The following is a 10,731-nucleotide window of genomic DNA, read 5'->3' as shown; positions in this document are numbered from 1 at the left end:
GTCGAGACCTCGGGCTTCCACTTCTCGGATGCAGTGCATCAAGATGGCGGGAATCATGGGGGGTTCATTGGAGCAAAAGTCCACCAAAGCAGCTTTTTCATTGGGTCGGGCGTTGGAGTCCGGTTACCGGGGCCCATGCAGGGATGGGGACCTGCAATAGTGTGTAAATTAACCATTAGTTAGAGTACATCAAAAGGTACATAAGTAATGATGAAAAGACTTACATCGTTGCGGCAGTCGGGGTGACAAGTCACCCCACAGTCACGACATTTCAAGCATGTTTCCTGAATCCCATGCGCTTTCCACAAGGTTGGCACTTCTCCGAGACGACCACGCTTTCTTCGTAAAGAAATGCGGCCGAGGGGGACAGAGCTGGCGTTGCTGATATGACGCTTGACTCGGGGCGTGGTGGCCAATCCTCACCATTGTAAGGCGGGGCACTGGGTTCGAACTCGGGTCGCTCATTGTAAGTAACCCGTCTCTCCCGCGCGATTCGCGGGCTTGCGTGCGGCTCGTTTCATTCGCGCATCGACACGTCCATCTTGACGGGAACGGCTTCAATGACGGATTCGGCATGAGGCTGGCCGGCTTGGTCCACTATGACACGGGTTGTGGTGGTGAGAATCTGCTCCCACTGTCTAAACGATTGCCTAAGCTGCGAGATTTCCGAGCTTTCTTGGCTTCATGTCGGGCTGAGGAACGGCGTTTCTGACGATTCCGCGAAACTTCCAGATTGTCGCGCGTGTTGTCGTCGAAGCTTAAGTCCGACACATCCAAGATGGATTCGATGGACTCTTCGAGCCGCGGCTAAAGGTGGGGGGGCCTTTGTAGGGCGAATGGCGACGCGTCGTGTCGATGTGACGCACTCGTTCTAAAGTTTCATTGTCAAAAAACGCGCTCCGAATTGGGCGACAGGAGGATATCCTTCAGCATGTCCAACTAGAAAAGAAGTTACCCGTTGAGCATCCTACAGCATGGGCGACTGGCAGACACAAGCCGAAATCCAGAGGCGGCCTTTGTCATGGTCGAATTCCCGTCGTGTGCTATGTTGTTGCCATGAGACGAGAAAAATTCTGTTTGCCTGTCTTAAAAAAAGATCAAGTGATCAAATCGGATATTATTATCCGCTCCTTTCTGTCTAAGCTCTCCTAACATGATGGTGCAGACTTAATACATTGGTTTAGTATATATTTATAATTGGGCTGGCTACGATTTCCAGTTGGATGGAGGGCGAACCATTCATTGGCCTCCACCCACCTGACGGGCCGGATCCATTGAGGCCATCGAGATCAAGGCGTGGATTACCCCCCCTCCTGGGCTGATTGCCCCGGCCAATGCTCAGTGGTCCAGCCTTACCTGTTGGGCAAAGGCATCGCGATCTTGTTCGGCGGCTAGTCGCCCGCGTCGCTCGTCCTCCACCATTTTGCGGGCTTGTTGGATCTTGTAGTCCTTGGCCGTGAGCTCGTTGTCGCGCTCCTTGAGCGTGAGCGCCAGTTGTTGGCGCTCGTGTTGGGCTGCCAACCACGCGCTGGCGCAACTCCTGGACCTGCGTGCTCACGACCAACTCGCGCTCGCGCCGAATGGAACACGACCCGCAGCGCATCAAATCATCGTAGGCTGCGATCAGGGACAGGCCGTGTGCAACAAGCCGGACGTGAGGCTGTCCCACCGCGTTGCGACCAGCCCGTCACACCTCCGCCGGTGGCTACACCCCGGGGCGGGGTACGGGCGCGCGGCCCCGGGTTTTGAGCGCCGGGGTATGCGTGGGACGGGGCATGGGTGAAGCCGGCCGTGAACGGCGAGATCGGGTCAATCAAATCTATCGGGGCGAAAACGAGAACACTCAAGTAACCCTCGACGAAAGAGGCGATGGATGGTTGGTTGGAAGGATGAAGGGAGCGTTTTCAAATTTGGACGGGAGGATGAGGACTCAGCTCAGTGTTGCCAGAGATTTCACCCAAATTGTGCCCATTAGATAGATGATCCAGGACGAGATATGACTCCGGGATTATCCGCCTCTCCCGATCAAAATGCTCCAATTGCCATCGAATGACCTAATTTTTCATTAAGAAAGCTGTTGGCCACCCATCAATCTTCTCACTTATTTTTACTCTTTGCCACATTTTCCGTTGATGGATTGCCAAAAATGAAGCGATGTCAGGAGATTATTCTTTTTTTTGTATATGGGGCGCTAGGTTTCGGAAGGGGTTCCCCTGTACGGCCAGCGAAGCTAGCCATCACATCGTCCAATTTATTTCCGATAGGCAGCGACATAGTCCGTATCAGATTGGTTCTCGTCTGTGGGGGTGGTTAGCGTCTAATCGCTTCTAGAGAAGGTCGGGGAGGAGAATCGAACCGGGGACCTCTCTCATGCTAGGAAACTGCGCTAACCACTACACCACGTCTCCTCTTGTTATTGAATTGACTCCCTCTTTTCACGATTGCCAAGATGGTGATTCTAGATTGTGTTAATAATGGAAAAAATAGGAAAATGATGGATAAACTCTTGCCCTGGCAAAGGTATTTTAAAGTTGCTAAATTCTGAGCTTTCTCCCACGGGAGGTTGGCATTTACCGCATCCCCGGCAATGAAGCCGATGCTCTCAACTTGCTAGAAAAGTTCATGCGAGACAAGTGTGCTCCCTCATTGAGCCGCTACGACATTCACGTGATCACTAGCACGGTCAAGAAGTTTCTCAAATCATTGAAGGAACCCATCATTCCTCATAGCCTTCGTCGCGTATTTGTGGATGCGGCCACGAATCCAGATTCCACTGACGGAGACGCTGCACTCTATCAAGCGGTCTCGGAACTGCCCAGGCCCAATCGAGACACCCTGGCCTATCTGATTCTCCATCTTCAGCGCGTGGCTGACAGTCCAGACTGCAAGATGACGTTGGACACCCTCTCCACGTGTATGGGGCCCACTGTCGTGGGTTTCTCTTCCAATGATCCGGCACAGGCTTTAGCCGAGGCGGGAGTGCCTCGAGAAGTGACTAGAGCTCTGATCCATCTGAGCTCGGACTATTGGTCGAACTTCTTGCAATACGAACAGGAGAATATGTTCCCCAGCCTGAACACGCCAGACATTGCAACGGGCACAACCAAGACTCCGTACAAATCTGTGGTGGCTCAACGAACCCGCTCGAGGATATCCAGCCATCAAAAGGCTGAATACTTCCATTCCCCTATGCTTTTCTAAGGGACAAGTCCCCATCCCACCCACTTTTTCACATAAACCTTTGTCCAAACACTTTCCTAGTGCGTCACCAACTCGGATGGAAGATTCATTCACGGCAGAAAGTAGACGAGACTGAAGAAGAAAATTCGATTAACCCATTGCGTTGTCGTCAGAACCGTGAGAAAGACCCTTTTTCCTGAACCCCGATTCACTACAGAGGCAACTGCTTCACGTCTGTTAAGTACATAATCTCCATCCATCTAACAAAAATGGTCAATTTTGGTGATTAAATTCGATCAATCGGATTTATTGCATTTGTTATTGTGTCTTGACGCGTTTCCAAGGAAACATTAATTCACTAAGAGACAAACAGGACGTTCTTGATCCGCTTACATTCACGTAATCAGACGGGGGAATTTTTTTTTTGAAGAATTTTCTTTCAACGCTCATGAAATATGTTTCTTTCCTGTTCGTTCCTGTCTCATTTTTGGCAAACAAATTGAGCCCTAGCAGTAGGTACGAGTACAGAACAATGTTCGTATATATTTATGTGTTTTTATGCGCAAAGGCCTAGATATAATAAATGCTCGTAAACATGTTAAAGCGTGGAGACCGGATCGACACCAGATTCTATGAACTTTCTGACAACACAACGAGTGTGGCCGACTAGGAGTTGGTGGAGATCGTGTTTTTTTTGTCATCCATCCATTCATTCATTGATCTCACGCCGAACGTATTTGCAAGTGCTTCTGGTATGAGGGAATGAATTGCATTGAACGCCATGCATTGTAGTAATGTTTTCTCTGATGCTACTTTAGTTTCTACCGCTGCTTGGGGTGCATCTTTTTATTCAGCCAGATGCTTGACATCGGCTCGGCTGCTTTTGGCTGTTATTTGAAGGCAGATCTTAGGGGGTGTTAACTTTGGACGATGGTTCTTCGGATCGGGCTCCTGAGATCGCAGCATGGAATTGGCATACCTCCGCTCCTCGGCACTCAACTGCACCCCGGAATGGTGAAAATCGATTCCTCTGTAACGACAAAATATACAACCGTCAAAACCTACCCAAGCAAAGTCCTCTGTTTCGATTGGAGTGATTGTCGGTGAAGAATGAGAATCGAGCGAGCACATTACACACTAACGCTTACCATCGCCCAGATCGTGAATGGCGGGTGGAAAGTCGGAAAAGTATCGATGCCTGAGAGCCTGCTCGGCTCCCACCCGCTTATTGGCTCGTTCTTGGAGCATCATGGAGGCGGGACTCTCGGCAAAGGGCACGTCGAAGAGCCGTGGCCAGGCGTGGCCGAGACGCTGGCCTTTATAAAACACATTTTCTGAGGTTTGTAATTGGGAAGACGTGACACCCCTGGCCAAGTGTCCTCGGTGGGTTTACCCGTGACGCGGAAGATCTTGTCCAACTGGTCAAACGTATCACGCACGCCGGGAAGCAGGGCATACCGTTAGTCATCTCGACGAAGATGCAGCCCACACCCAAATGTCCAAGGATGTGGTGTAGTTCGTGGAACCCAATAACACATCGGGAGGACGGTACCAAAGAGTGACAACCTCGTGCGAGTACGTGTGGACGGGACGGATTTGGCACGTGCCAAGCCTGGAAATAAATTTTCTTATAGGAAGACATAGATAGCATTTTTTTTCACCAATATCAAGAGCATATTCAGCTCAAGGATCGATCAAATCATCTGGCGGTTCATATCTGTGCTTTATTTTCTGGGCAAAAAAGCTCTGAAAATCGATCCATTTAATAAACTGCGTGTTGGCTTGGAGACGTATTTTCACCCAGGGTATACTGGTAGTGTATACTGATAGTGTATAGTGGTAGTATATTTACGAATCGTAGGGGAAGGAGATAATGGATATGACCTCTCTGTTCTGTGTAGAGTCCCAGAGAAAAGGATGTTTAGTAGCGGGAAAGCTTTGGCTTAAGGAGAAAGGACGGAGGACCCTTGAGGACAAAGGCTCTCAAATCAATGTTGATAAATAGGTCCACCAAACTCCGGGTCAAGATCTCTGGAGGATCAAGTTACACTGCCACCATCTCCGAAGGTAGACACTCCTTCCTCGTCTTGCTCGGGGTCAACGTGGGGATGCCTAGAGGAGCTAAATATCTACTCTACCCATATGGGCTACATACTCTACAATCGAGATGGATTAGCTTGGAATTTTCCCCAGTCTTGTTCTCAGCAGTGGCGTCTTCATTGGACTTGATCGGGCAGAAAATGGCTGGCAACCACTGCCTAACGAGGCAAATGAACGCTGGGAAACGTACATCACTGGTCAGCTCAACGGGTCATGGGAACTTTTGACGACCTGTCCAAACCCATCCTAGGTCTGAGCCAGGAGCAAACCATGTAAACTTCATGAGCTTGCCTTGTTTTTAAATCGGAGAAAAGGACTTGTTTGCAAAGAGCAAGCAAGTCTCAAGGCTGTGCGAGAGCTAGCTTTTTACATGACAGTGATTAGGCCTCAGGATCCTTGTGAACTGTGATGCTGCCGTGATGCAGCCCGAAATCTTTTAATAGTTAATGAGTTGCTCTTAGCAAGTTGTGTTGATGGTAGACTTCCTGAGGGCCCCAAACTTTAAACTGGCAGCACTGCACTACAGATTTAGAGAACATAAAGAGTCTTCTCGAGTTTTAGGGCCTGCTACACTATCACGTACAAAACGGCACCGACGGCGAAGAGCAACTTACCAAAATCTGCCAACTTGAGTTCGCCTATTTCGCTAATGAGAAGATTTTGTGGCTTGACATCTCGGTGAAGTATCCTTCGTCGATGAATGTATGAAAGACCTCGGAAAAGTTGAAAGAGAAACAGCTTCACATTCTTGGCGCTTAATCCACCCGGATTTTTCTCCAAATACTGGGACAGATCAGTATGCTGAAACGGAAACGCATAAGACATTGTTATGGGGATGAAATATACAATAGCCAACAAAAAATCAGGATTCAATGTCAAGGGCCAAAGGTTGTTGACCTCAACTGGAAAACAACAACACTAGTTTCTCTTCCCACCATTCCCATCCCCCACTGCAATTCAATGACCACGCCGGATACACACAGAATACGAAAGATGTGCTTTGAACGACAATAGTGCTCCGGTCTCCAGGAGCCAGGAAAGTGCTCCTCGATCGTTTTCTTTAAGAGGGGCCCTAAGAAAGGACGAGGCCATGAGCAGTGAGCAGTGGAGCAGTGGAGCATTGTCGTCATCGTCACGGGCGTCACCGTCATTGTCATCGTGATGATGGTGGCAACCCTTTTCCATAGCAATAACCGTTTTGCTCCGTTCGTCCTTGGCGTTTGAGATGAGAAGGAAGTGTGGTGGCGCACTCGACGACGAGTTCCATTGGGTCCTTCCCTGAAGTGTCGGGTGAGTGAATGGAGGACGCAACAGAGGCACGATAGAAGGAGGGAAAAGGGGAGAGGGAGAAGAAGTCCCTGGGGAGTGTTTCAATTTCTTGGAATTGCACCATACACAGCTTTGACGCCACTCTCTGAAATGACCTTCCCAAGCAATATCAGGTTGACATAAATCTCATCCCATTGGTCCAAATGAGCCTTGAGGGGCGTCGATGAAGATGGCAAGAAATGTCTCAGGATTTGTTTGCCATGGAGGCAAACCGACATTGAAATGGGAATGGCCGAAGGAAATCCAAAGGGAATCCAAAAAGCAAACACAAGGGGACATAAGAGGACCAACGGAGAGACCCCAAGGAGCTCAGAATGGCAAAGGGGAGGAGGAAAGGGAGCTTGGACCAAAGTAACAAATTCGATTTTGAACATTCCAAATGAAAGAGTTTCTGCCTCTGACACGGGCTGTCAGCCACAGTTTTTTTTTCTTTCTTCACAGCCGTCTAACTGTTCCTCTGTAAAATATTCCATCGTCAAAGCACGATTGGTTCGAACAATTCTTTCTGAAGTCCTTAGCATTCGACAACGAAAGCAAAGTGCTTTTCAGAATGTGGGTATTGCCATTGAGCCGATCTCATATTTTCTTTCTATGTTGCCTCAAGATGTTGCAATCCCACCATTTCGAGTTCTCGATCCAATCCAAATGAATACCCTGTGCCACCTATCTCTCCATAAGAATTCTTTGGGGAATAAAAGGACACTGTATCAGCATTCAGCAATGTCGGGTGCTTACCACATATTCAAAGACGAAGGTAAGCGAGGACTTGGTGTGGATAATATCGTGGAGGATGACAATATTAGAGTGCTTGAGCTCCTTGAGGAGCGATGCTTCTCGAATGGCTGTAAATGGAGCGCCTTCCTCTTCTTGCAATCGGATTTCCTTCAGAGCCACCACTTGATTCGTTAAACTGCGGAGAAAATTACATCATACCAGATCACTTCTCAGATACAGTGCTCGTTCTAAATAGCTAGTCACTTGACTCGATCGCACTCGAACTGATTTTCCGACTTAGCAGGACTGTCAATCTGTCATGTCGAGAAATCCGCCGCTCATTACGTATTTGCAATTCGCTCATATTGGCGGAAATTCGGCCAATTATCTGCGATGCCTAATAACGTTATCAGTTTAAACTTTTTTCTTGAAGCTAGAGGAAAAGCACGTACCACCACGAAATATAAGAAGGCTTTATATTTTTGCAGCGGATTTTTTTCTTTTTTTTGCTATTTTTTTTTCGTCTCTAAATGGCCTTTGAAATATCACATGGATAAATTGCATCCATCGCATTCCTCATGTGGCTAAGTAAAACATAGAGCCTTAATAAGAGATGGCGAGATGCTAGAAACGGAGAGTTAACGAAGCCAGAGCTAGATAACCGATATTGCAGATCAGACAATCACACTTTTCGGGCTAGCTAATGGGCAAAACTCCATTAGACATAACTGAATAGAAGAAATGAACATCCGTGACGGTGAGCCCCCCAAAAACAGATCAGCATCTATGTACATACCTTCATTGTATCTGCAGTATATTGATGCATTGGTTTGGGGATGAGGGATGCAAGTACGTCACGGTACTCATGTATTTATGGAAAGTAGGCATGTACAGTACACGAGTCCTTAAACAAGCCTTTTAGCCATAAGCTTGCTACGCTACACGAAATATGGTTTAGGTTCTGCACTTCAGAGGGCGCTTTGTGAGTTAACCATTACCAAATATAGGACTGATTGGAGCGGTTGTTATTTATTGGTTTATGATAAGTTTGAAGTGTTTTTGGCTAATTCCATCAAAATCTTATGTATGATTAGTGACCCAGGGTTTATACAGTCCGGAAAAGAAATTGCGTTCATGGCCCGTTACGAGCAGTTTACTTAGCAATCTACCCTGCCTCTTCCTCATTTCGTTGGGGCTGTCTAACGTTGAACGTAAGAGCCCCTATTGAAAGTAGTACTAGCTCTCGAGTACAACGGGTTTCTCAGATTAAAAAAAAGGCTATCATAATTCACGGAAAGACTGGTTAGAACGTATGTGTACAAAAAAGGACTAAATCATAGCACTTTGTTTGAAATCTGGTTACGTCGAGTAATCAATTTCAGCTGAAAATGTAAGCTTGTGTGGCGTCAGCCCTATAAGGATTTAAAGATAAATACCAAAGATGTGCGTAACGTTTCCTACTACGGCAATCAAAAGTTATGACTTACAAATCATATGGAATGAAGCAATGAAACCCCGTTAACTCATGACTCATACGACTCGAGCCATTGCTAGATTTTTCAGAGATTCTGAAAGATTCGAGTTATTTCCATGACTTTAGAGTTATCTCAATGACTCTTTCCAGCCTTAATTGGGTAAATCCATTGGGAGTCACGAAAAACGCACACATCAATAATGTACCTGCAGATCCCTCGTGCATTCCAAGTCTCCAACCTATGTAGAGCTAAGCATCCTTGATTTTTTGCGGCATTCTGTCTATCATGTGCAATAAAAATGATAAAACCTAGATCATGAGACATTTCAGTTCAAATCATTCTGGGCGGTAAATCGTCGGTGCCTTTTAGATCAAGTCCTGTTTTGTTTTTAAGATGGTACATTTCAAAAACGTTCTTTCATTCTGGCTTATCAGAATGGTCAAAAACGCTAGCCCTTTGCTAGGCGGGCACCTTCGGGTTGGTTTGTGAGTCCCAAGGGACAAGTTCATCTTGATCTAGCCTCAAATCACATTGCAAAGACAGTTTACAACGATTTTTGGACCCTGGCCCATCAGACCACATCGTGATTGAGTGGACCCACAAGAGGGTTACACACAGGGGCCGGAAAATTGTAGAGGGGCTGCATACATATCACATTCAACCACGAAGCAAGCCAAGCAAACCGAGCAAACCCCTCGGCCACTGCCACAAAAGAAAGTTTCAAAGCATGGCGAAAAACTGTAGAATGGGTATGGATTCCAGTTTCGAGTCTCGATTTAGAATGCATAATCGGAATGTGACAGTTTACCAATTTCTAAATGGTCATGGCTCTTTTATTCCACCATGAGTCCTTCTCAATGCTAGAGCTGCTTAATGGGTTCATGCAGAATGGCGAAAGCGCAATGATAGAAACAGGGCTCAATTTGAAAGCTAACTCTTTTTTTCGTACACAGCGGATGAAGGTTGGATCGCAATGAATTCGCCGTTATGGCCGTTTCTGTCGATGATGATATACACATGCTCGAATGGATATGCAAATTTGCTCCATGCCCAATTGCTACTAATAACAATTAACTAGTACTAAAACAAACCAGTACTCACTTGCTAAATCCCTTGAAAACGGTGGCATAAGAGCCTTCTCCCAATTGTTCCAATTTGATGTAGGCTTCAAGCTTTCCAAACGGCGAGTCTCCCTGCAAAATAAGGAAAACGAAACATTAATTGTCATATTAAGTGCACAAGAGACAATGGCAGACGGAACATAAAGCGTTATTCGTCTTTTATCCTCTTATCCACTATTTCACTTTGACGACCTCTTATAGTCGTCGGGGTTGGCTAGGCTACGTCAAGTTTCAGCAACTCACGACGATCCAATAAGTTTGGCACATTTCTGCTGCCAAGCATCTAACATCTCGAGAATGAATGCATTTTCTACTGACAAAAGTTGGTTTTGGGGGTCCAATTTTTCCAAGATCTCATTCTCTTGTCCTCCGAACAGGCCAAATGTGAAACGAGCAGAAGAAACGACGACAAAGAAAACGATGTAGAGAAGAAGACGACGGTGAGGAAGAAGTTCGAGAACTGAGGCAAGTATCGTACATCCATGCACTGTGCGTACATACGTACTCGTACTACCGTTTGTAGTGTATAGGGTGGAGCGGCCAGCGGCAAGTCGGTCGTTTGGTTTTTTTCCACGAGTGCCTTAGCTGGATGTAAAGCAGCTTCCTTTTGCACTCCCGAGTTAGTTCCAAGTTCGGGCTCAGAGAACACGAGAGACACTCATTCTGTTCCGCTTTTTTGTGCACATTCAGGCCACGGAGTTTGAATCCGGCCCGATGAATTCGTGTCTTCGACTTTCCACCGGAGAACTCTGAAATCCGATTCCATTTCAGACTTGGAGCGGTGGAACGTGAACTCGGCCCAACTGACACGA

General features: G+C 46.9%; 2 protein-coding genes and 1 long non-coding RNA gene across 3 annotated transcripts in view; 1 reads left to right on the top strand and 2 right to left on the bottom strand.

The window, feature by feature from the left end:
* LOC131884838 (rac GTPase-activating protein 1-like) overlaps positions 1–3,485 on the top strand; it is a 10,724-nt gene extending 7,239 nt beyond the window's left edge. The window contains exons 7-8 of the mRNA XM_059232721.1: positions 1,928–1,938; positions 2,563–3,485. Coding sequence (XP_059088704.1) covers positions 1,928–1,938; positions 2,563–3,201 — 650 coding nt within the window. The 3' untranslated portion in view covers positions 3,202–3,485. The remainder of the gene's footprint in view (positions 1–1,927; positions 1,939–2,562) is intronic.
* Positions 7–1,554, bottom strand: LOC131884518 (uncharacterized). Its single transcript, XR_009373731.1, has 3 exons — positions 1,357–1,554; positions 225–939; positions 7–151 (listed from the first exon to the last, which is right to left on the bottom strand). It is a non-coding gene; the product is annotated as an uncharacterized LOC131884518 (long non-coding RNA).
* Positions 3,486–3,508: 23 nt separating the features above from the next.
* LOC131884516 (cyclin-dependent kinase 14-like) overlaps positions 3,509–10,731 on the bottom strand; it is a gene marked incomplete in the record, with an annotated part of 32,572 nt that continues 25,349 nt past the window's right edge. The window contains 9 exon segments of the mRNA XM_059232330.1: positions 3,509–4,210; positions 4,329–4,508; positions 4,511–4,630; positions 4,633–4,671; positions 4,674–4,766; positions 4,769–4,792; positions 5,895–6,081; positions 7,345–7,519; positions 9,900–9,991. Coding sequence (XP_059088313.1) covers positions 4,176–4,210; positions 4,329–4,508; positions 4,511–4,630; positions 4,633–4,671; positions 4,674–4,766; positions 4,769–4,792; positions 5,895–6,081; positions 7,345–7,519; positions 9,900–9,991 — 945 coding nt within the window.

Source organism: Tigriopus californicus, chromosome 8, assembly GCF_007210705.1.
Source record: "Tigriopus californicus strain San Diego chromosome 8, Tcal_SD_v2.1, whole genome shotgun sequence".
Classification (NCBI taxonomy): domain Eukaryota; kingdom Metazoa; phylum Arthropoda; class Copepoda; order Harpacticoida; family Harpacticidae; genus Tigriopus; species Tigriopus californicus.
Note: the sequence above shows the minus strand (reverse complement) of the source record. Positions and strands in the feature narration are given on the sequence as shown.